The following is a 25,520-nucleotide window of genomic DNA, read 5'->3' as shown; positions in this document are numbered from 1 at the left end:
ACTGCTCTGCGAGGGCAAAAATACAAAGAGCCTGACACGTGAGACCTGGTGGGGATGTGGTGTCCAGCCCCTTCATAACAAGGCGAGGTGACTCTGGCAGTGAAAAGAGAAGTGCAACAGCTCCTGTGACATGAGTTTACCTGTATAACAAACTTGCACCTGCACCCCGAACCTAAAATAAAAGTTAGAAACAAAAGAGAAAAGACAAGTGTCTTTCCTGAAATTAGGCAGCTAGTGAAAGGCGGTCAGAGATTCCATCCGTTACCAGAAATTCAGCCAGTCCCCCCTAGAGAAAGAACTTCAAGGGGAAGAGATGCTGTGAGGAGGTGAGCCCTAACCATGTTGTCTTGGTCACAGTCAAGGACTAAACACACACCTACACACACTTAGTGGCACTTTGTAAAGTGCTCTTACATGTGCTTATTGCATTTTGATACCTCAATGGGCTTCTCACTCCCATTTCACTCACTAGCAAATGGCTGTGCTGTGTGGTTAAATGATTGCATCAGGCTATGCAGTAACTGAGTTGAGATTTAAAATCCAGGTATTCAAACTCCAAATCGTGTGCTCTCCCCTCTCTCCCATGTACTACTTGTGAGCAATTACTGGACTCACTTTACCTGCCTTCCCCCTTTTCTCTACTATTTTTGAGTCATACACATCCTGGGGTCCAAGAACTGAGCTGCCAGGATTACCCTGGGAGCCACAAGACTGTTGCTGTATGAGAGAATCCGCTTCATCTGGTGAGTTTCTAAAAGAACCTCCTCTTGTAATAATACTTGTGTGTGTTTGGAGAGGCCTTACCATTTTTACAGATCTCTCCTTTCCTCGTTTGATGCCTACCCTGTGGGATAGGAAAGCTTATCTAAAGAAGTTAAATGATTTGCTCGACGGTAGAGTCAGAATGAAGACTAAAGTCTCAGTTCAGGTTCTTTCCACTCAACCATGAAAAGGATCAGCGCTTGGGAAAAGCAGCAAGTGGCACTATGGTTAAAAGATGGGCAAGCTGGCTTAGCTCAGGCCCAGTGAGAAGGCACTGGCCACATGAACCTTCATGGCCCCAGCTTTCTGTTCTCCTCCCACCCCACCCCACATCATTTGCACTTGCAGGAGGCCCAATTGCTGGTTGTCTTCCTTCTTGTAAGGGCGACAGACCTGGTGTAGTCCTTCTTCATGAAGGTAGCTACCATTCACCAAGAGACTTCTGTGTGCCAAGCACTGCCAGCTGTTAGCATTGGTTATCTCACTGAATCCTAACATAGCCTTGTGAGGATAAAAGTCATCAGATTTCAGGACTCGTGGATCTCTTTTCAATGGGGTTTGTCTTGGCGGGGACCCTGGATAATGCCTAGGCCAGGCCGGTGAGCCATGGAAGCAGCAGGACCCATCCCTCCGGAGCACACCTGCTCCCTGAGCAAGACAGCTGCAGCCTCTGGGCCTGTCAGCAGCAGTCGCAGAGGCTGGGCTTGGCGCAGGAGGCCTTATTATGCCGTAGAAAGGGCAGGGAATGGGCTTTGCCTGGTACAGACGAAATCTGAGCATGGTTTCACTTTTCAGATTATGACTCCAGCAGGATCACCCCTCTGACTCTAGTCAGGAGCTGAGATGTTACCTCAGGTGCCAGTGAACCCAGCTGCTTCAAAAAGCAGGGACTATCTGCTAGAACCCCCATCCCACAAAGCCCAGCCAAGAACACAGCCTGGAACATCTGCCCACAGCACCTAGTAGTCCAGAGGCCCTGGCACGAAGCATCTGGTCCCAGCTTCTCTGCTTGGAATGGCTGCATGTCTCCCACACCATTCTCAGGCCACCTCACCCAGCACATTCCAGGAATGACCAAGCCCAATGCCAGGGAAGGCAGAGGGTTAAGCCCCAGGGTCAGCTTCACAGGAGCCAGCACACTCTTTGGTCACAGGGTGGAAGAGTTCTCTCAAAGACACTTCATTAGGAAGTGCCAGTTCCCAGGGTCCTGACCAGGCAGCTGCTACAGAGGAAGTCACACAGGACCCAGCCTATCTGTCCAGCCTCAAACCTGGAGAGATTCCTCCCACCCCATCCACCAGCCCAGCCCCAGGCGCCGTAGCATGGCTGTCATTCTCTTGGGGCTCACCTCCCTTGGGAAAAGCAGTGCAACTCTCCCACGCTACACTGTAGGCCAGAAGCTCTGCAGTCAAATCCACAAATACTTTTTTGAGCCCATACTGTGTGCCAAGTTTATGTCGCTGCTACTTTCTGTGCCTATCTTTCCCTCTGTCCCTGGACAGGACCCCTTTCCGAATTTACAATGCCTTACACATGTTGGAGCTCAGTTAATAATTAATTGAATTGTAGAGCGAAGATCACTTGACTGGAAACCTTTGGCAGCCCTGCCTCTTGCTGCACCGCCTCTCAGCATTTACCTCCTGGCTCACAAGCTCCTGCCTGACACCAATACGTCCAACAGCGGCTGACACCCACAGAACGTGGACCTCCTGCCAGGTTCTTTACCAAACATATTACCTGCGTTATCTCATTTAAACCTCATGACAATCTAGATAAGGAGATGGTACTATTTTTAGCCCCGTTTTACAGATGAGGGAACTGAGGCACAGAAAGTTTTAGTGTCCAGTGATGGAGCTAGAGTGTGAACCAGGCAGCCTAAGTCCAGGATTCGTAACCCTGAATCCTGCCCCCCTGAATGTACCAGACTTCACATCCTGAATGGGCCAAAGCAACGTATGCTGGCTCCTCTGTTTAAAATATCCCAGTCTACAAAACACTGATCTGTATGCCAGATATTATCTTATTGTATTCTAGCTACTATAGGTTTTCTTTTTGACAGTTGAGAAAACAGAGTCCCAGAGAGATGAGCTAGCCCAAGGTGACAAAGCTAGTTCTCACCAAGTCTATTTCTAGAGCATGATTCTATTTCCCACTGCCCAACACAGGGCCATGGCTGCATTTGCACCTCTAGCTATAGGGCCGTCAGGATCATGCTGGGAACTTCCATGACCTTTAGGATAGTCTCAAGGGAGCGATCTGAACACTGCCTACTGTCCTGCTCTGTTCCTTCCCCCCACAAGTGTGGATTCTGCCATCCAGTCTGCATGAGACAGAAACAAGTGCATTGTAAACAGGGCTCACATTGCTTTTACTGAACCAGAGCTGGACTTGAGCATGAGCTCTCTGGTGGTCCCATGTGGGTAGAAGTTCTGAGCTTGTGATGTGTGGGAGATGAGACTGACAGAAAGAACTAGACACATGATGTGGAAAGTGCAAGATTCTCAGAGCTAAGAAACTAAGGAGGAAGCAGAAGAATGGTTTGAGGCAGGGTTTCTGGAGCTGCGAGGAAGATCATTCGCTGATAGACCAGGAGAGGTTTGGAAGCCACTCGGAAAAGATGGAGAAGTTTGGAGTGAAGGTGGGGCGCTGTTGAAGCAGATGGAAAGAGACAGACTGCCTCGGCATTCAGGTGGAAAATCATCACTGCAGACATTTATAAAACACCCATCCACACCGGGTGCTGTTCCAAGAGTTCACTGATTAAGAGAGAACATTTCAAATTTAGAACCCAGGAGTGGACCAGACAGGACAGTGCAGACCAAGAATGTAGGATTGCAGCTGGAAGTATCAGTAACACCATTCTAAGATGGGCTTACCCATGTAAATCTAGAGACTGTGCACCTGGAACCTGGCTCCCTGTGTGGGGTTTGGGCTTTGAGGCCAGTGAGAGCCCGCCCTGCTCATGTCTTCCCTACTGCTCAGTGGCATCAGGTGGGCGGTTTGGGATGGGCCATGGTACAAGTATTTACATCATGGGGATCAGCAAATGCTACAGATCGGAGTTGCTCCCCTTCCCCGCCTCAAGAGACATTTGCCAGCACATCAACCTAGAACTATGATAATTTATGGGGTGTTCCCTAACCTATTTAATGAAGCCATCCAACAAGCTTTGATGCAGTAGCTACTTCGTCTAAGCTGCTGACTCTAAGGTATCATGTAAGGTGCTAGGGATACAGCAGTGAGCAAGACAGACGCAGACCCTGTCCTCCGGAGCTAACAGTATAGTGAGGGAAACAGAAATAAGGTTGACCCAAATGCTAACTCAGTTAATTCAATCGTGAGTAATGCCACAAAGGAGACAGGCAGGGTCCGGAGGCCACCTCACCCTCTACCCCTGACCAGCAGCTCCACTCTCTGGGTTCGTAATGGAAAGGCAAAGCGCCACTGCCCTCACTGTCTTCTTACTGCTCATGCCTCCAGCCCAGCTTTTCCTTATCAATAATGGGCAACAACGTCAGCACCTCCACGTCCCTGGTTCTCAGAGGTTTAGCAGAGCAGTCTTTGGAAAGCCAACGTCCTCCCCCACCAGCACCTGGCCAGGCCTAGCTCCTGCCCCTCTCCCGCTCCTCAGGACACCATGGTTTCCATGGGAACCCACTCACTTCAAAGGGGAACGAAGGAGACTGGAGGGGAGGAGGGGGAGGGAAAGCTGGATTAACCTCACCCTTTTGGCCCTGCCTCTGCGCTGCCGGCAACCTAATCCCCCGATTTAGGCAGCACCTAACATCGAACCCATCACCAGCATGGGCAGATGGGCACTGTGGTTCAAGCTAAGCTTGAACTTCTTTGAGAGAAAACCCCAGGGTTGAGGTGGGGGCTGGGGGAGGAGAGAACTGAGGTTTGGGAGGTTCAAACCTGTGGTCCCTCACTCCACTGGCCTCCCCTCTTTGGACCCCCTCTCAGCGCTACTCCTGGGCCACAAACACAATTACCCGCGATGTGTATCCAATCATGGGATCTGCTCGGATTAGACTGCAATCATTAATCTGAGCGGGAGCCCCTGGTTGCTTTGCTGATTAGTCCAGATGATGCTCTGGTATGATCCAATTAAAGACAGACGCTGCCCTCCATCCCCCACCCCACAGTTTCCACATCAGAAGGGAACTAGTACATTTCATTAACACATCCTCATACACAAATAAAACCTCCCGGGCACTGGCAGGCTCCCTCCCCTTTGTCACACTGTCCCTCTGCCACCCAGCAGGGCCCTAGGCAGGGAGGGGCCACCCTCACTCTTCCTTCATCTGTGGTTCTAGGAGGGGCCATGATGGGGGCTCCCAAAAGCTGGTGTGGGGCACTCATCTGAATGGAAAGGGTCTGGTTACATTTATTGACATGAAATGCCGACTCCCCGATGTGCTTTGGAGCAGCCAGGCTGCCCCAGGCAGGCAAATCTAATTAAAATTACCTGACCCTACAGGAGGCTGAGCTCCCTCCCCGGTCATCCCGGGGCAATGGCTGCAGAGAGGGCGGCTGGTACTAATGGGAGAGGTGTGGTTGTAGGAGACAATCCCGGGGCTGCCGGGCCAGGAGGCAGCAGCAGGACTGGAGAGATGGGAAGCCAGCATGCTGCTGCTGTCAGTTCGGTGTCCTGAGGTGCTGGGGCAGCCACGGGATTTGCCTGGGATTCCCTCTTCCACGTCAGACAGCTGCAGACATACTTTGGGCAAACACCAAGGGTTGCAGGTGGTCAGCCCCGTGGGAGAAGATAAAGCCCAGGAGGGAAGGGGAGTAGGAAGAAGTGTTAATTGCAGAAAGGTCTAGGCCATATTTCAAGTGACATTCATGTGATGGCTCCCATGGGAGCGGTGACCCACCTCTCCTGCAGGTTGGCCTGGGTAGGGTACGTGCCTGGTATTGTGAGAAGGGCTTTGGAACCCATGGTTCCCATTGGTGAGGACCTAATAAACCCATCTGTTTGGTGCCAGACGCGGGGCCAGGTGCCTCCATGGGCCATCTCTTTGATTCTTATCAAGTCTGCTGCTTAAGTTCCATCGGGACATGAAAGCTCGGAGAGGCTAGGACACGGTGGAGGTGGGACTCAAACCTAGGTTTCTAAAAACTGTCTGTTACACCACTCATCTGGGGGTCTTTCTCGACCATGATCTATGCTCACTACAGGCCGCTGTCCCAGGGGTCTGAGCAGCTGCGAGGTGAGTCTTCAGTATGCATAGGAATCCCCTGGGATCTTGTGAAAATTCAGATTGTGAGTCCTTAGGCCTGAGTGAGCCTTGAGAGCCTGCATTTCTAATTTGCTCCCAGGTGATGTGATGCTGCGAGTCCACAGGCCATACTTTGAGTAGCAATGCTCCAAATAGAGTATGACAAGCATATGTCATCAGGCTGTTGGGCGGTTTTCAGAGGCCATGTTACTCCCTTCCCTCCTTATGCTCCCCACAAAAGCACAAGCCCACCGCACCTTGCCCGGGTTAATTACAGGTGGCTGTGCAGTCTCACCTCTCCACTGCCAGCTTCTCTGGCCACTGGCTATTCCTGAAAGGTCCTCTCCCACCTCATTTCTCCACCTAGTGGGGTCTCTTACTCAACCTTTAGGACCAAACTCAAATATTGCCTTCTCTGTGAAGCCTTCCCCGTTGCTCTGACCACGTAGCTCTGGTTTCTTGTTTGCACATGAGACGGTGCCTGGAGAGACGGAGGGAAGAGCCTGTACCTTGGCCCTCCTTCTGCTGGAGTCTAGCACAGCCCGCACATAGGAATAGTAAGGATTCAATAAGAGAGTGTAAAGAGGGAAAGGCCGAGGGAAGGAGGCCCATCCCACACTGGGGTGGCTAGCTTGACCTTTCTTACAGTCTCCCTGACAGGTACCATGACCTGGTCCTGGAGTTCTTTGGGGCCCAAGCCAGAGCTCTCCACCGGCAGGCAGCCGGGCCTGGCCTATGTGTTTCGCAGGTCAGGGCACGGGTGCTGGTTTTGTCCCTCTGCTGGGCCCAGGAGGCCCCCAGTGCCAGGATCCGTGATCAGAGGCCACTGCTCTGGACTCCCAACTGTTGGTATTAGAGGCATTTGGCTTATCTGAGGAACTAAAAATAATGCCGATGAGAATGAGAATAACAGCCCTAATTACCACCATTACCATAAAGGCGCTGTCATTGGGGTGGTGGGGGAGGAGTCAGAAAGAAATAAATCTTCCTATTCATTAGTCTTGGGTGAATCATTCCACGTGTTACTGGCATTTGCACCTGCTGCAGTGTGTGCCCAGCCAGAGGCGAGCCATGCTTGCTGATGCATGTGAACATATAAGCTCCCACAAGGGAATGTGAGCAAGGGTCCAGCCTCAATACTGAGTGCAGACTTGGGCACCTTAGTCCCCACCTTGGGTTATCATATTCTTAGTGGATATGATAACCAAAGTCCCTGTAAGAACCTCATTCAGGCCTGTTCTCAGGTGACAGCATCTTCCTCCCCAACTATGTACAAGAACAGGAGTTCATCAAGGAGAGAGGCATTTCCCTGAGCCCCATCCCACCCTCTGCAACATTCAGGACTCAGCCCTGGATGCGTGGGGCAGATGCAGAACAAGACAAAACAAGCTGCCTGTCCTTAGCAAACTCCCCTTCTTGGGGAAAAGTGCCATAACCTACAATCACACCCAATACCTATTATTTAAAAACAAAGACTACCACGGATCCAAGTGTGGTCCAATAACCAGCCGCATCAGATTCACCTGGAATGCTTTTAAAAAATGCATATCCCTCTTCCTATAGCTTGATCTACTGATTTGGCATCTTTGAGGATGGAGCCCAGACCACGTGTTTTAACAAGCTCTCGCTGTGATTTTCATGCCTCCTAAAGTTTGTGGACTGCCAAGTCCTAGAGGGTGCGGTCAGAGGTCCGCCAAGCTCTGGTGGGCTTGATGGAGGGAAAGCAACAATGGGGCACAGGGCGAGGACAGGGTCCTGAGGCAGCTGCCTGTTTGACTGAGCGGAGGGTTTCTGATACCCATTAGGGGTCATCTGCCTGGTTGAGATAGGAAGTGCTGCTCTTGGAAGATGCTGCCTAGGCCTCCATATCCCTCCCTAGACATTTCCAGAAAGCTAGAGTCACTGTGGCCAGCTGAGGGGTTCCTGGATTAAGTAGAGAGAGAAGGAGGCCGAGAGAGAATAGCTATTGGCCGTCATCTCTGTTGAGCCCACCCTTTGGCCTGCATTCTCACTCACAACTGAGCTGGGCCTGAAGCTGGTTGAGGGCTGTAGACACAGCTGAAGTGTCTCCTACCTGTACACAGCTCGCTTGTCAGCCTCCAGCTGGGCCTGGGGGTCGATGGGGGCACTGGGTACAGGTGTGCTGGCAGCAGCTGAGGGGGCAGAGATGTGGACAGCCTGGGCCTTGGAGGGTGGCTGGGCGGTTGCCGTCATCTGCAGAGAGAAGAAAGGGGAGATGGTGGGTTAGCATGGCCAAGGTACTGGTCTCCAGGCTGTAGTGTGAGGTCTGCCTTGGCCTGTGCTGTACCCTGAAGACAGCATGTGGGCAAGAGAACTGTGAGCACACAATGAGCATCCATTCGTACGTGTGCTACAGTGGGGAGAAAAGCTGGCTTTCTTCAAATGAGCATGTTCTAGAAAACAACTTCAGGCCATCCAAAACCAGGAGATGCCCAGCACACTCTGAAAAGAGATGACTCTTAATGCAAATATGGTAACCCTTGCCCAGAAGGAGAAAAAAACAATAGGATGAACCCTTTAAATTGTGCTTATGAGTCATTTGGACCATCATACAGTTGATTTGATGACTTTGAAAAGCAGGAATAAAGGAGTTGAATCAGCTGTTATTTGGACACAGCTTTATTTATTCCCTTTAATGCAAGCCACAGGCAATGGTCCCAGGGGTTTTGACTGACGACTGAATGGCTCTCCAAATTTGGTTTACCTGGCCACTTCAAGACAAGCAGTCTTTGGTGGGCAATGGACAGATTCTTGTTCTTGGCCATAACAAATATTTAGGGCAGGGGTTTTCATAATCTGTGACATGTTTATGAAGGTGTCCCGAGGTCGGCAATTTTGTACCAACCAGAGCAACTCCTTTTAATACTATCTATTAGATTTTCTATCTAAGGTTTTGTTTAAAGAAATGGTTCAACGATTTAATTTTTTTTAAAAACCATCATTATGGAGTTTCATGCTTTTTTATTTCCTTCAGTCAAAGAAATGTCTAAAAGTGTGAATGATGATAAGCCTCAACTGATCTCTTATACCACCCTGTCCATAGTACGATGGTAGCTCTCCCCACATGTGGTGTTGGGCTTCATGTACTTATCTGTGTTCTCCTCTGAGGCCTTGTTCCCTCCTTCATAGACAGCTTCCAACTGACACATACTTAGTAAAAAGTTTGATGCTTATTAAAAATACTTGCGGAGAAAATGAGTGAGTAAATAAATGAATGAACGTGCCTTGAAAGAATCAGATATTTTATAGTTGCAAAGTTCATCATATGAATCTAGGTCCCTGCTTTCTGGAAGAAAAAGTATTATACTTCTGTGAATACAAGCATTGCTGGTGCATATATCCCCAAGACATTTGCATGTCTTCATTTAGATCTCTTCATTTAGATCTCCGCTCAGATGCCACCTCTTTGGAGTACCATACAGCCCCTCCGCCTTTTGCTTTATTTTTCTTCATAGCCCTTACCATGACCATATTCTATATTTATGTGCTTATTGATTTTCTCTTCACTCCCAGCTAAAACGTAAACTCATGGAGTGATTGTAACAGTTGAATTCGTAGGGCCCAGAATAGCCTGGCACTAGTAGGTGTTCAATAAATATTTGTTGAATCAATGAATAGATGAATGATGGATGGTGAATGAGATTGAGACTGTAAAAGAAATGTACCTGCTTTCCTAGATTGTATCATTGTTTATTAGGCAGAAATACCCTTGCCACTGTTGGCTGATCTGGGGGAGCCTTTCCAATCTCAGTGGGTAAGAGGCTAGACATAGCATCATGGTGCCTGGAAGCCAGAAGACAATTGCTTGAATCCTACCGTCTCCCCCTATTAGCCTTTGACCTTGGGCAAATTCTTTAACTTTCCTAAGCTCCTATTTTCTTTTTTTTTTTTTTTTGAGACGGAGTCTCGCTCTCTCGCCCAGGCTGGAGTGCAGTGGCGCGATCTCGGCTCACTGCAAGCTCCGCCTCCTGGGTTTACGCCATTCTCCTGCCTCAGCCTCCTGAGTAGCTGGGACTACAGGCGCCCGCCACCGCGCCCGGCTAATTTTTTGTATTTTTAGTAGAGACGGGGTTTCACCGTGGTCTCGAACTCCTGACCTTGTGATCCGCCCGCCTCGGCCTCCCAAAGTGCTGGGATTACAGGCGTGAGCCACCGCGCCCGGCCCTAAGCTCCTATTTTCTCATCAGTAAGAAAATTGGTGACCTTTTGGAATTCATGAGTATTAAGGAGGTGCTGTAAGAAAGAAAGTAGAAGCAAATGCTGTTCCAATTTTCAAAATAGAGAAAGAAAGTGAATTCTGAAAAAAACTAAAACCCAGTCATCTTCACACTTATCTGGGCCAGATTCATCCCTTCATTCACTAACGCAACTGATCATTTCTTCAAATACTTCTTGAGTCCCTGCCATGTACCAGGCACCATGCTGGGCACTGGGATCACAAAGATGAGAGACTGCTATCAGAAAGCTCAGTTTGTGGATCTGACACGATCATTAAGCTTGCAGATCAGGAAAACATGGTGTAAGCGACCTCAGCAAGGTATTTCCCATGATAGCCTGGCAGAAAACGTGGAGAGACGCAGCCTGGTGGACAATTGCATGGATTAGCAAACTACACCCAAGGGATGACAATTAAAGGATAGATATGTTTGGGGCAGGTTTCCAAAGGAGTGTCACATGCTTCCTCCTTATCCTCTTATTCAGCACTTTAATCAGTGATTTAGAGAACGTCTAAAAAAATGCTCAACAAATTTACGAATGCCGTGAAACTGGGATCCAAAAGATCTTTACAGATTTTGGCAAGGGGCTAAATCTGATAAGATTAATCTTCATCTAATAAGTTAAACTTTAACACTTTTAACATTTGGGCCAAGAAAAACCAATATTGAAGTGCAGGGAGGGAGAAACATGGCTTAATAGCCGTGTTTTAGTTGACAGCTGGCTCAGTGTATCAAAAGTGTAATGTGTTTGTCAAAAAAATCCAACCTAAACTAATGCTAGCTGAGGATGCATTAACAGAGGCATTGCTCACAGCATGCAGAAACTTCTGGTCTTGCACTACTCTGATTAAACAAGTACGTGAAAATACATTCAAAGCAGAGTCGGCCAGGATGGTAAAGGGGTTCGGTACTTCGTTGTATGAGGAATATTTGAAGGAACCTGGAATATATAAGCAAGATTTGGAGGATGGGGGAGAAGAGGAGACATGAAAGCCCCCTTTGAATATCTGAATGAGGGGATTTGATTATATCAGTTCTGTATGACTTGAAGGGCTGAACTACAAGCAATGCATTTGATCTATAACAAGGAGACAACCTAAATAATACTTTTCCAATCCCCCAACTCTTTAAGGCTGGAATGGGCTGCTTCCCTTTCCAGGTGAATTTCCTGCCACTGCAGAGGCCAAGTAGAGTCGGACTGACCAGCTGGGCCACTGTGGAGAACATGGGAGCTTCAGCTGGGTGGCTGGGTTACATGATAGCTGAAGTCCCCTCCAACTCCAACAGGCTCAGACACCATGAGGGTGTTTTAATAATCACCACCCACCACACAGTGCTGGTGTGAGGCTCGGATTTGACGATGTGTAGTATGTAAAAGTGCTTTGGAAACTCTAGAGCGCTTCACAGATGGAGGAGAGGTTGTTATTATTAAACACGAGATTTCCGGAATGTACTTCTGCCATAAAGCAAGGCATAGCTACATCTGCACAGCTCGTTTGAGGGTGACATGTAGGGGGAAGAGTGTGCTCTGCTCTGCCCACTAGGAGTGAGTTTCCTCAAGTCCTTGAAGGAATCCACAAACGGCTCCTGTTAGCTGAGCTCCTGGGATGAGGAGGGATGAAGCAGGATGAAGTCCCCCTCCTAGGCAGGAGTTCGGGGAAAGGTGGGTGGGGAAGGCCCTGGTGGGTGAAAGAGGAAACCTCAGAATAAAATGTAAATCAAAAGCGGTCACTTGCCAGTGTCCTAAGAGGCCCCAGCTGAGAGGCTGTGACTGGCAGAAGTATGGGAAGAAGACAGCAGAGCTGGTCTGAGGAGGACGATGACTCAAATTTATATAGCTCATGGGGGCCAAGTCAGCAAACTGTGCATTTCCTGCAGGTTTGGAGAATGAGTGTTTATCCCCAAATAGGTTTCTTTTTCTAGCCAGAAATATCCACTTCCCAAGAATTGGAGCTCAAAGGGAGAGGACCTGCAGCTGTCCACAGGGCTTGGGGGCCAGGAGGATGGGAATAACTTGAATTTTTGGGGGGGAATTTACTGGGTAGCACAGTCTAAAAAGTAGGCTCAGGTGTGAACCAGGCGCAGGCCGTGGCTATTAAGCAGTGGGCTGAAACCACCTTGTTCTGGCCTGTGAAAGCCAATTGTTAAATCTTCAGAAATTTTGCAAATTGGTTGACATCACATTGGGAGCTTGAAATTGGCCGTGGTGGGAGCATTTACACCATGGAAATTGGCAAATGCTGCAAATCAGGGCTTGCCCCGGCACTCCCCACCCCCACTCTCAGAGAGCAAGTTGTTAAATATTTACTAGCACATCTCTAATTTCAGTTTTTCCCCAAGTAGCTTTCTTCCATTCTTTTTGGTCTGGCAATGGGAAGAAACTCATCTTATCCACTGCAGGAGGCCACTTGGTGCATTCACAGCTGGTCTCAGAACTGGCCACTCCAGATTTGGAGCTTTTCTCCAAGGAGCCCTCAGAGCACTCTGGAGACCCTGCCCTGGCAGCCCGCTAGGGAAAGGGACAGGTAGGCATCAGTGCAGGCATGGAGGACTGTCCCTTTTCAACCAGGGGAAGCTCAGGCAACGTTGAACAATGTCCTGAGAACTGCCTGGGAGATCAGAAAAGCCTCAGAGAATGGAAAGAGCAGAGGATCCGGCCCTGGGTTTGATGCTCCTCTGCCAATTATTAGCTACGTGTTTTGGGACAAGTTTCCTGATCTCTTTGGTTTCCTAATCTGTAAAATGCAGGAGATAATACTCACTCTGCATGTTGTGCTGATTAATCAAGAGAACCAGACAATGGTTACTGGTGGGGCAGGAGGCAGCATTCCCTGTGGAGGCCCCTATCAGACGTGACACTGTGCCAGCACCTACACACATGCTAATAAAATATTTCTGGAGTGGGTGCAGTGGCTCACACCTGCAATCCCAGTGCTTTGGGAGGCTGAAGTGGGTTCTGTGCTTCCCATGTCCTCTCTTGGCCTAGAGTTCTTTCTTGGGGCAAATGCCCTGGGGCCATCACCTCCATGCACTTCCCTCCTGTAGATGCTATAACCACTGGACTTCTCTCTGCCATCTAGCCAGAACCAGTTCTGCCTTAAGCTTGCAGCTAAGGAAACCCTGATTCTTGGTTTGAATCAGATTCTTGGTTTGAAGGTTCTTTCTTTTCCCATTCTAAAAGGGAGTGGGAAGAGTTGGGAGTTTTCGGATGTATATGCAGGTGTGTAAAATCTGGGTGGGGCTGAGAGATCCAGCCACGCTGGCAGTCTGGTCTTCTACTCATGAAAATGAGTAGGAGATGCTCCCTGGTGTGTTTTAAGGGGTGCTGGGAAGATCTTACTTGCCCTCAATGACACCCAAAACCCCCACAGATTCTTCTTTTCTGTAAAGCACTATCTTTTTCCAATTGTAGGGAAGAGTGACATGTTTTGTTCTAATAAGCTAATAAAATATTTCTGGGCTCGGTGCAGAGGCTCACGCCACTGTAATCTGCAATCTCAGTGCTCTGGGAGGCTGAAGCGGGAGGATTGCGTGAAGCCAGGAGTTCAAGACCAGCCTGGACAACAAAACAAGAACCCATCTCTGCAAAAAGTAAAGTAAATAGGCTGGATGTGGTGGTGTGTGCCTGTAGCATCAGCTACTCCAGAGGCTGAGGCAGGAGGATGCCTGAGTCCAGAAAGTCTAGGCTTCAGTGAACTACAGTCGTATCACTGTGCTCCAGCCTGGGAGACAGAGCGAGACCCTGTCTCTAAAAAACAAAAAAAAAACAAAAACAAAAAAGAGAAAAACGCTATGTGGGCTTTCATGTTTCACAATAATCCTGCACAGTAGGTTATCATCATCTCCATTTCGCAGATGAGAAAACAGAAGCCCACAGAGGGCCTTCTGACTAATCGTACTATATGAATTGGAGCATTTAATTACTTTTCTTTGACGAGGAGAATGGAAAGATTTTTTTCCCACTCTGTGAAAAAAGAGGCAGGAGGTGTGGGGGGCTCAAATTAGAATGAAACTTCACTCCGCCTCTGCACGTGTTCTAAGTCTCTATCTCGTCCACCCCGTCCTCACTGCTGGTTCCAGTTTGTCCCACTCCCTCAACAAACCTCTCCCCTACGAGTTCAAATCATTCTCCCAACAATGATGGTGCCAGAAACAGTTCTCCCACGCGGAACCCAGGTAGGAAGGCACAGCTGGTTTATTAACCAAAGGTGGCTCAAAGCTGGGTCGACTTCCCTCCGAAGCTACGAGGAGCCTGGAGGCTGAGAGCCCAGAGGAAACCTGCCTGCAGGGGCTTCAAGCCTTCTGGAGCCTGGAGGCCCAAGTTGCATTCAGCTACCGCCTCCTGCCAACTTCCCTTCAGACTTCCTATCTTGCTCATGGGAGGTGGGAGCAGATGGTTGAGAAGTGAGGCTGACACCAAGGTCTTTCCAGCACCCATAGAAGATGGTTGGCGTTGGGGAGAGCAGAAGCGTCCGTTTCAGACAGAACTAGTTTTGAATCTCACCCTTACCACTTACAACCTTAAAGATGTAACTTTACCTTCCAGGGTTTCAGGTTCCTCATCTGAAAAATAGGCGAGGTGCCTCCTACCTCCCACCGCCATGATGGGGAGGGCTGTCTCCTCCAGGGGATGATGGCGGAGCATCCGGAATCGGGTCAGGCTCCTCTCCCCCAGGCCTGCGTGGCCCTCAGCATGCCGCTGCGACCTGTCTGCTCACTCGCCTCCCTCCCTCACTAGACTGTAGGATCCTTGAGGGCAGGACCAGGGCTTTTCTGTTTACTGTCATAGCCTCAGTGTCTGGTAGAGAGAGTATCTGAAATATCTGTTGAATCAGGAATGACTGGTACGGAGTGGGTAGGTCCGATTGAATGCTACCATTTTAGCTGCAGATTTACCTCCTTGACCCGGAATCCTCAGGCCACAAAAGATAAGTCTACAGTTCCTGACCATATAACCGACTGGGGGGAACTGGGTGTCCAGCCCAGAGCTGGAGACAATGGCACAGAGCACGATGTGCTGGGATGAATCTCTACTTTGTATTTGGCTCTCTCCTGCCTGTGTGATTTGGGCAAGTTACTCAACCTTTCTCAACCAGGGTCCTCATCTATAAAATGGGAATAATTATACTCAAGGTACAGGGTGTGCAGCATTAAATGAGACAATTATATGCAAAGTAGCTGGCACTCAGTAGCTATTCAGCATATGGCGGTTATTGTTAATATAATCCACATACCCTACAGCCCACACCCTGAGAGCTGGCTGCTGTTGTTTCTCTCATGTGGGCTGCCCTGGGGGTCCTGCCAGTATGGGTGCCACCCCTGCTGAAGGAACCCATTCTGCATAAGCTCCCTGGGAAGTAGGCAAGTGTGAGTTCCAGTGCAGGAACAGGGGGCCCGTGGTGTCACAGAAGGTTACCTTACGCGTTACCAGCTTGGAATTGAGTGGCATGCCCAAGGCAAGGACTCAGTTCCTCTAGGCCTCAGTTTCCCCATCAGATAAAAATGGAGCTATTAATATCTCTTCCCAGGGCTACTGTGAGACCATATGTGAGGGTGCATTGCAAGCAGCAGATGCCCAGCAAACCTTGGTTTCTAAGCAATTCTAATGCTTCCTTTTGCTAGATTTCTCCTCTGAATCAAATCCAAATCCCACCCTCTGGTCAGATCCAGCCCCAGTGCCCCTACACCTCCTATGCCCCCCGCCACCCCTCCTCCGCATACGGTCTTGCTCGTTATGACCATTAAACCCCCACACACCTCCCACAAGGTCTCTTTCCAAAAACGCTGAACACCCAAGCCTGCATCTTCTCAGCACAGACACTCCTTTTTTCCCTTTTTCTTTTTGTTTTTTTGAGATGGAGTTTTGCTCTTGTTGCCCAGGCCGGAGTGCAATGGCACCATCTTGGCTCACCGCAACCTCCACCTCCCGGATTCAAGTGATTCTCCTTCTTCAGCCTCCCGAATAGCTGGGATTATGCCGGGCACGGGGGCTCATGCCTGTAATCCCAGCACTTTGGGAGGCCGAGGTGGGCAGATCACCTGAGGTCAAGAGTTTGAGACCAGCCTGACCAACATGGAGAAACCTCATCTCTACTAAAAGTACAAAAAAACACAGACACTCCTAAGAGGACATTCCCTCTTCTGAGCCCTCCATTTGACATGGCAGAGTGGGCGCCAGCCAGCCCCAGGAGGGCCCCCTTAAGCTGCCAAAACCTTGTGTTCTGGCTCCCTGGGGCTGCCCAGGCCTGGCCCTCTAGGGGCCGCTGAGATTTCAGGCAGACCCGGCAGGGCTGGCACTCCCTCCAGGTCAGGGCGAGCCAGGTGCGGATCAGTTTCCTGGCAACCAGGAGAGAAGCCAAGGACCCGCGAAGAGGTCAGGGCTTGAGGTCACTTGGTAAACACCAAGTTTGGCCTTAATAGGTAGGAGGCAGCAGGGGGCATGAACAATGTTGTGGGGCACAGAGTCCAGGGCGCTCCAGACCTGGGCCTGCTCAGGCGAGCTGGAGTGCGGGGATATGTCCAGTTTAAAGACATAGATGGCTCAAGCAGGCAGAGAGAGAGGTCACTGTGTACAAAGAGAAGAAAGGCCCAGCAGAAAAGAAAAAAGAAAGAGAAGAGTCTGTTTTGATGAGTCAAAGCAAGGGAAAGTGGGTCCCCATACGGTGTTGCCCCCAGGGGCAGAGAGACCCTTCGATTACAGTCACAGAAAAAGCTGAGGGAACTTTCAAAACTCCTGGAAGCTACTCACAGATTCGCAGCCTTGCACCTGCCCAGCCCTCCTCCCCTTACCCTATCGCCTCAGACCTACCCTTGGTTGCCTGAGCACGCCCGATGGTGTCTACCCTCCTGCCTTTCCAATGGTGTCCACCTTCCTGCCTTTGCTCCCATAGCTGCCTCAGCAGGGACTGTCCTCATGTCCCCCACAGCCTGCCTCCCACCCAGATGCAGCTTCAACTCTTCCAAGAAACCTTTCCTGCTTCTCCTCCCTCCCCAGGCCTCGGAAAACTGGACTCCTGCCTCATCTGAATGCACCCCAACATCGGGCCCTTTGTCCATCTCATGAGTGGGCTGGTCTCCCAGCTTCCATGCCTGCCCGCGGTGCACTCCCACGTGTTAAATGAGCGAAGGATGACCCCAAGGAGACAATGATGAGGGATGTGCTAAAGACCTCCAGGATCTCAAAGCCTGGGAGAAGCCAAAGAGGGCTCCTCAAAATATTCCCCAACCCAGTTAGCCCAGGGAGAGGAAGGGCCGGCAGCAGAGCCAGGCAGCCCAACGTAGCTCAAAGAGGCTCTCGGAACAGTGGGCCTCGGTCACCTCCATTCTGATCTTGGGCCAAATGGATAGAACAGGCCACAGAAGAGTTATTCAGTGGTGTACAATGCGGGTTTTGGTTAGCTGATTAATTTTAAAAGGGTTTGTAAGAGGTGGTTTACAAAATGTGACTCATGGAACATTCACTGCTCCTAACTGCATTTCCAGTGAATGAGCTGTCACTGACAGGAGGCTAAGAAGAGGAAAGTTGTGGACTCCACTTCCCAGCTTTGTGCATTTTCCTGGGAACTGATGGCCCCCTGCCCATCCCATTGCTTCCCTCTGGAAGATCCTTCCCTTTTGTAATAGTCCCAAACCAGTGATTTCCAATAGGCCTTTCAGAGGGCACGCCAGAATCCCAGTGTGTGCACATCTCTGTGTATCATGTGTGTAAGGGGGTGTTCATAGCTGGTAAAACCTATTTGACATGCCTATTATGTTCCTAATAAAAAGTAATTAAGGTTCAATCCCATCTGGGCTGCTAGAGATGTGCAGGTGATTGAGTGAAGAATGAAATTGGGGTGCGGGTGGAGGAACACCACTGTACTTTTTGTAACCACACCCTCAACAGTCTTGCAAAGCAGGGAGGGCAGAGTTATTCTCATTTTACAAACACAGAAACTAAGGCCCCATATGGACTCTAAGCTCCAAGAGGACAGGAACTCCGTTGATTTTGCAACCCAGTACACAGCACAATGTCCGCACAGTCCACAGGATACACTCAATGTTTATCGAATGCATGAGTGAATGAAAGAAACAGCTCTGAAATTACTTGCCTGAATTTGTATAATTCACCAGCAGTGGAGCTGATGAATTATACAAATTCTTATTACAAGGCCTGATTCCTGAATTTCTACGAGGTTGAGTCATTCCATCCTCCTCTTCAGATCACAGACTTCAAGAACAGCGAGCGTCCCGGGGCCCTAACTCATCCACCCGCCTCCTGCCAGGCCGCACACACACCAAAGCTTTCCAAAGACCAACTAAGACTAATGGTGCAGGAAAGGGAGGCGGAGCACGTAAGGTCCTCCCCAGACCCGCTGCTGACTTGGATGGCCTGTCCCCTGATTTATTTTAGGCTTTGTATCCCAGGGCCATTAACTATTTTTGTAGCTGTTTAGGGCATTTGTCCTGCTTGGGGACAAGGGGGTAGACAATAAAATCTCTGTTTTTGGTAAATATCAGAATATAGTAAGTTCATCAAATAAAAAACCTAGCCCAGGCCAGTAGAGTGTTTCTCCCCCAGCTTTAAAGCCATGCTGACAACCCACCACCTCCAAATGGGCATAAAGGCCCCGTCGGACCTGCAGGTTGTTTTTGCCTTTTACACAATGAAGAGTCCAGGTCTTGAGTGAGTGGGAGTGCAGGGATGTGTCCAGCTTAAAGACATGGGTGGCTCAAGCAGGCAGAGAGAGAAGCCACTGCGCACAAAGAGAAGAAAGGCCCAGCAGAAAAGAAAAAAGAAAGAGAAGAGTCTGTTCTGGTGAGTCGAAGCAAGGGAAGGTGGGTCCCCATATGGTCCCTGGGGTGTTGCCCCCAGGGGCAGAGGGAGCCATCAATCACCATCACAGAAAAGGCTTAGGGGAACTTTCAAAGCTGCTGAATGAACTCTATTGCTGCAAAGCGAATGTGTTTCACAGGCAGCTGAGCAGAGGGACCTGCAAGGCAGGGGGCTCCAGCCCTTAAAGAGATGAGAGGAATGTAAAGCGAGTGTGAAAACATTTGAACCCGCTTCTGCCTGTCACCGCTGCACGGACTGGATGGAGGCCATTCACAGCCAGGGGCCCCAGCCACCCCCTTTTGCCTCCAGTTAATTAAACCAGCATGGGGATCCTAATGACTGATCAAATCCCATCCAGCTTCCCCAGGATATCTGCCTCCCCTGGCCCCACCTGGAGTGGGGATGGTGCTGGGACAGGGAGGGAAAGACGGTGTCCAGAGAGACGGGTCTGGCTTCCTCAGTGTGGCTGGCCCAGCTTTAGCCTTCCTCTTGAAGGGTAAGTGAGACACTGTTGTGTTGACCCCAGATCTCAGTGCCATGTCCTGGAGTCCCAGACACCATTCTCCCCACTCTGAGAGATGCTAGAGGATCAGGGTGGCGGGAATGGGAGGGACGCAGCTTTTGCAAAGGACCTTGAGCAAACACTTGACTTCCTTCCAAAGTGAGTCTCCCAAAGCGGATCTCAACAGGGAGTTCTAACTGCCTGTCTTGTCTCTCTCTGGTCAAAAATGAGGCTGCATCCTTGGTGAACTGCCAAAACCCTTTTAATGCCACTAATCATCAAGTAATGCTACGTAAGCACCTAGCTACCTAGCCATCAATTTGTTCCTAAACTATCCATTGAGTTTAGTTTCACATCGACAGGGGCTGTGCCTAGTGGGCCAGACTAGGATCTACCAGGATTTCTGCTTTCTAGTCCAATGCTCATGCAGCTGACATGCAGGGGACACGCAGACTGAACATCCTAAACATTGAATACATACTCAAATAGATACAATATTTATCTTGCTAATAAGCCAAGGGCAAAGCTATTTTTGGAACGGTAGGTATGTGTCTGCGTTTGAGGAAAAGTTGTGGGGGGTGGTGCTGATAATGAGAGTGTGTTTTGTGTGTGGGAAGGTGAGGGGAGTGAAGTGGTTGCCTTCGCTAGTGAACCCGGATGGCTCCCCAGAGTGGCTGATGGAGCTACAGAAGTGAGAACTTCGCTTGGTGGGTGATGTTGCATATGGGTGTTACAGGAAGGTCTCGAGTGACATTTCTGAGAGTACACGAATCAGAGGTATTTTCCTAGGAGTGACAGGGTGGTCGTGTGTTCCCAAGAAAATTCTGGGAGGGAGGCTGGAGTGACACTTGCTAGGATACTAAGCAAGGCAGGAGAGGAAAGAAACAGTAGCAAATGGAAGGGTCAGTGGGGATGCTGGGGCAGTGGGAGGACAGGGCTGTGAAAGTCCAGCTGACAGCCAGGCCACTATGGCAGAGATGCAGAACAGAAGCGGGGTGATGCTGGAATCAACACAATGCACTGAACTGAGGATCACACGCCTATTTCACATCCAGGTCTCTCTAGAGACAGTGTGGTCATTAGGCAATCATGGTAGAATTACACCACCCTGGTGACTTAACCCTACCTCTTCAGGGCACAAAGTGAGGGTCTGCATCAAGGACCCAGTTACAGCATGCTGGAATTGGGGTCCTGTAGTTAAGACAGTAGAGGGTGCTGCTACTCTGGCAGAATTTAGCAGGAAGCTAACAGAAGGAAGAAGTAGGTCACAGGGAGGGTTCCACTGGGCTGTTGCTTTTGCACTTTCTTTTTTTCTTTTTTGAGATGGAGTCTCACTCTGTCTCCCAGGCTGGAGTGCAGTGGTGCAATCTTGGCTCACTGCAAACTCCGCCTCCCGGGTTCGAGCAATTCTCCTGCCTCAGCCTCTCAAGTAGCTGGGACTACAGGCGTGTGCCACCATGTCTGGCTACTTTTTGTATTTTTAGTAGAGACAGAGTTTCACCATGTTGGCCAGGCTGGTCTCGAACTCCTGACCTCAGGCAATCTACCCACCTTGGCCTCCCAAAGGGCTGGGATTACAGGCATGAGCCACCGTGCCCAGCCTGCTTTTGCACTTTCTAAACATACAGTCATCCTTCGGTGCACAATCAACAGAGTGACGACCTTACAAACAATCGCAAAATTTCTCCAGGATGGACTGCAACAGAACCGAGGGGCTAGAAGCCGCTTAACCATTGTATCACTTGGCTTGTGCCCAAATAGCACGAGGCCATAACCATGAATGTTTCTCTACTAAAATGGGAAGAAAAAAAAAGGCCTTCCTCATTTTTAATAACTTTATTCCCCAAACTTCAAAAATGAAATTGCCAAGTTAAGAACTTGCCTTGAAAAAAAATTCTAATTTATTATAAAGAAGGTCCGGGGCTTGGGAATTTTTTAATGCAGATTCCTAATTTTCCAAAGTGAGATTCTCCTGTGCATTTGAATAGATTATGCTCGGCATTGCTAGCCCTTAGCACAACGGGAACATTATTAAAACGATCGCATGGGTCTCAGAGGAAGGGCTCTGCGTCTCGCTTCCTTTTTCATTTGGGGGACTTGGTATCAGAGACTGTCCATTTGTTGCCTGTGGAAGAAACTGGGTTTCTGAAGAGGTGATGGAGAAGTGTGCTTAGCTGCCCAGTTGTGAGGAAACAAGTCATACGTGGTCCAAACATAATGAGATTAGACCTAAAGGAATGAGGAGGGAGTGGGCCTTGTTTCCTGAGAGCTCTGTTTTGGACAGGATTCCCTGGTGTGCCTGACCCATGTCCCCATCAGGGTCTGCTTCCCTGAAGATGTGGAGTCTCAGAGAGTGGCTGGTTCTCGGGGATATGAACACTCTAAAGGGAAATGCAGTAGAGTCTCCCCCTAGGAAGCTGGGGTCCATATCTCGAAAAGATAAAGGGAAGAAGTCAGGGGTCCAATGCAAGTTTGCGGAAAGTGCCAGCAGCCAGGCATGCATGGAAGAGCTATTCCTACAAGGGAGCCCCTCCTAGAAGCCCGAAAGAGTGGGCAGAAGGCCCTCAAATACCAGCCCTCTCCGGAGAGAACAGCCTCTCCCCCTAGAGTCAGAAGCCTTTGTTCTGGAGGCCTCCACCAGCTCCCCCATCCCTCCAACTCCACCCCTGCCCGAGCTCCTCTCCCTTAGCCCCACATCCAGCTCAGTTTCCTTGGGAACCAGCTCAGCTTGGGGAAGGCCAATGGCAATTTGGGCATAGCCTAGTGGCTTCGTCAAGGCCATGAAGACCCTGACACCTTGACCTGGTCAGTTCACCATGGACACTGATGCTTCTCGTCAGATATTTCACTCATGGATTGCCAGGGTTACAAATAGATGGCAGCTTCCCCAGGGCAAATTATTCCTTTGCTCTAAATGTGAAGATTTTAAATGGTGACAGTCTGGAGGATCCTCAGAGAGGAGAGCCTTCGGGCAGTCCCTGTATCTGGCTTCTGTCTAAGACCTTAGATAGGGAAGTGGAGTCTCCCTTCTACCTCACAAAGGCTAGAGCAGCTTAGTGGTGACTTCTGGGGAGCTGAGCACCTTAGGACTGCAGCCCACCTCCATCCGTCCCTCAACAGCTGGGATGTATTAATCCAGCTGTATGCTGATCATTAAATTAGGCTTCTGGATCAGCATTCAACACAGGCCCTTGCTGCAGCTCTCCCGCTAATCCCCGCCAAACCAAAACTTCTCCCAGCTGCCCAGGCAGTCAAAACAGGGAGGGGTGGGTGAGAGGGGAGCGGCCGCCATCAGTCATGCCAACGCAGTGTTCTCTGACCTCTCAGCCCTGCCCTGGTCTATCCTTGAGTCTTGGGTATGGAGGTGTGGGCCTTGGCAGCTACCACCTGCTAAATACAGGAAGGGTCCCCATCTCTGTTCCCCATTCTGACGAGAGAATCCAGTTACAAAACAAGTGGAGCCCAAGTTCCCACCACTGAATCGATATGTGGGCACTGATGTGTGCTGGCTGAGCAGAGTGGGAACGGATCTGCTGCTATCAAAGAAGGAAGATCTTGCCCCTATTCTGGCCCCTAGCTTCTCGTTCTCTCACTTTTTTCTTGGGAGGCAAAAGGTTCCCATCAGTTGAGGGCTCCTTCTGAACTTTGTCTCGGGAGCTGAAACTACAGAGGGAAGGGACTTGACATAGTGCTGAATGCCTGGAAGCTTTCAAATACAAGAGCCATGTAAAGGCCAAGTTCAACCTTGTGGCTTATTCATGGAAACTACTGGCATGAGCAGTGGGTTCACTGAGGATGGGGTTAGGCTGGGAGAGCTGGGGAAGTAATGTGATTTGATATGTGGGAGTGGGGCCGTAGACACGTGCTCAGCATGGGTGAAGGACCAGCGCTTTTGGACCTTCAAGGGCAGAGCAGTCAAAGGGGTTCCATATGCTGAGTACGCTAGAAAGAGGCCCCAGAGCATCTGGTAATCTCCCGGGGGATGACAATGATGTATAAAGCAGCTACTATATGCTCTCACTAGGCTGGGGGCATCAGGACCATAGTGAGCACAAGCCCAGCATCTGCATCTTAAGACCCCTTTCATGCTGCACAAATTTTCCATGTAGCCCATGAGAACCGCTGTGTTTGATGAGTGAGGGATGGCAGGGTAAGGCAGAGAGTGGCTGCTGGAGGAGTGCAGATGGTAGCCTGCCCATAGCACTCAGCGGGCAACTGCTGCACATGGGCATATGTGAGGATGGACATTCTAGCTGGGTGCATTTCACATCACAGGTGCCCAATAAATAATTGTCGAATTCATATTGACAGGAGAGTGTGAAGGGAGGCGTCAGAGAATGAAGGCTTCTGTGAAAGCACAGACACAAAACTCAAAGTTTCCAAAGAACCAAGGGTGGACAAGAGGAGCACCTGGGGGAAGCAAATAGGAAAAGCGGCTGGTCTCAAGGATGTGGGAGGGCAGCCCCCACAAGCTGGGCAGGCTTCCAGGAGGAGGAGGGCCGACAGCATGAAGACAGCGAGAAGGCACTGCTGAGAAGGGGCTGTTGCAGGAGTGGCAATCAGGGTAGGGGGTGCAGAAGATCTTGGGGGGCAGCTGTGTCTGAGCTGAGGGGTGGAAGCTGGGGACCAGAAGAAAGGGGTTGTGGGGTATACAGAAGGAATCTTGGCTTTTAAAAAGTAGAAGCCCAGAGGAGTTCTGAAGAGAACAGAGATTCTCCCGATAGGCAGGCAGAGGAGGACAAGAGCCCAAGTGACGGAGAACGCGGGCCTGACACTCAGGAGCCTCTGAGTAGCAAGTTTCTCAAACACTCAGAGGGCGGTTCCACTCAAAACCTGGGTCTCCCCAGCTGTGGATTTTGCCCCAGTCACAACAAAGGGGTTTGGCTGGGCTTCTCTGCTGTCTGAGGGGTGGGGTGGGGGACAGGACTGTGACCATTACTCTAGCTTCCAGTCCTAGGTCCCGGGTTCTGAACCTGGTGGCTCCCCTTGGGGTCTATGTTTGCAGGACTCTCGCTCCCCAGGCTGAGGGGGAAGAGCCAGGAGTGCCGCCAGGACATGACTGTGGGAGGCCTGGCTCTGCCCGTCCGCCCCTGGAATATCCCAGCCTGCAGCTGGGGCTCTAAGGCCACCACACTCCCTCCCCCATGGTGGGAGGCAGCGGCCCCTGCGCACTCACCTGTGGGCTGTCCTGGTAGGGTGGGGGCGGGACATTCTGCGTGGCCATCATCGTCAGAGCGGGGGCTGGGGAGGCATGTTGCATCATGGGATTGATTCACATGGAGGACCTGTGGGCAGGAGAAAGGGGGCCGCACCGTTAACACCGCCGAGCAGGCCCGCCCTGGGCACCCAGCAGCTCCCTGTGTCCCCCGCTGGGCCACCTGGGCCGGCCGGATGCAGCAAGGGTTGCACGCCCTTCAGGGCAACAAATGAGAGCTAAGGGAGAAGCCTGGGTGGGGAGGGGCTTGCTGTGCTATTTTGACTTGAAAGAAACAATATTCAAATCATATGTAAAACAACCGGTACCCCTGCAGCGGCGCTTTGTTCAGCATCAGCTCAGGCCTGTTGTGCATGTGGGGAGGGGTCCTAAGGGGGAGGAGGCCTGCCTGGTAGGAGCACGTGGGACTGGAGACCATTTGGATACCCCTCCTTCCCCAGGAGGGCCCTGAGTCCCAGCCTGATAAGGGTGCTCCTGGCCCCGCTGTTCCCCAGGCTTTCTGGAGCAGCCACAGCGCGCACAGGGGCAGGAGGGCCCCAGGCCAGCTACAGAGCCCCAGGGTCCTCAAGCGCTGAGCTCGCCCCTCCCCAGGGCTCACCACACCTCCTAGTGGTGGCAAGGACACGGGGCCCCGGACCCCTCCTCAGACTGCAGCCCCAGGGTGGCTGCCTGGAGGCCTTGAGGAAGGGAAAGAGGCAGGGAATGCCGTCCACTCCTGTACTTTTCCAGGCGCGGGCTTGTGACTATGGGCGTGTCCACAGATGTG

At 50.5% G+C, this 25,520-nt stretch overlaps 2 protein-coding genes across 8 annotated transcripts in view; one reads left to right on the top strand and one right to left on the bottom strand.

Moving 5' to 3' along the window:
• HEPACAM (hepatic and glial cell adhesion molecule) overlaps positions 1–25,520 on the top strand; it is a 543,784-nt gene that overhangs the window by 70,902 nt on the left and 447,362 nt on the right. The gene's annotated exons all lie outside the window — the stretch shown is intronic.
• The window catches only part of PKNOX2 (PBX/knotted 1 homeobox 2), a 329,979-nt gene that overhangs the window by 56,812 nt on the left and 247,647 nt on the right, over positions 1–25,520 (bottom strand). For 5 of the 7 annotated variants that reach the window (XM_050755704.1, XM_050755705.1, XM_050755701.1 and 2 more), the window contains 2 exons: positions 24,716–24,824; positions 8,059–8,198 (listed from right to left, as the gene is read on the bottom strand). In XM_050755704.1, the coding sequence (XP_050611661.1) occupies positions 8,059–8,198; positions 24,716–24,802 (227 nt within the window). In that variant the 5' untranslated portion in view covers positions 24,803–24,824. The remainder of the gene's footprint in view (positions 1–8,058; positions 8,199–24,715; positions 24,825–25,520) is intronic. The other 2 variants (XM_050755706.1, XM_050755708.1) reach the window with 1 other exon arrangement.

This window comes from Macaca thibetana, chromosome 14 (genome assembly GCF_024542745.1).
Source record: "Macaca thibetana thibetana isolate TM-01 chromosome 14, ASM2454274v1, whole genome shotgun sequence".
NCBI lineage: Eukaryota > Metazoa > Chordata > Mammalia > Primates > Cercopithecidae > Macaca > Macaca thibetana.
This window is presented reverse-complemented; position numbering and strand designations above follow the sequence as displayed.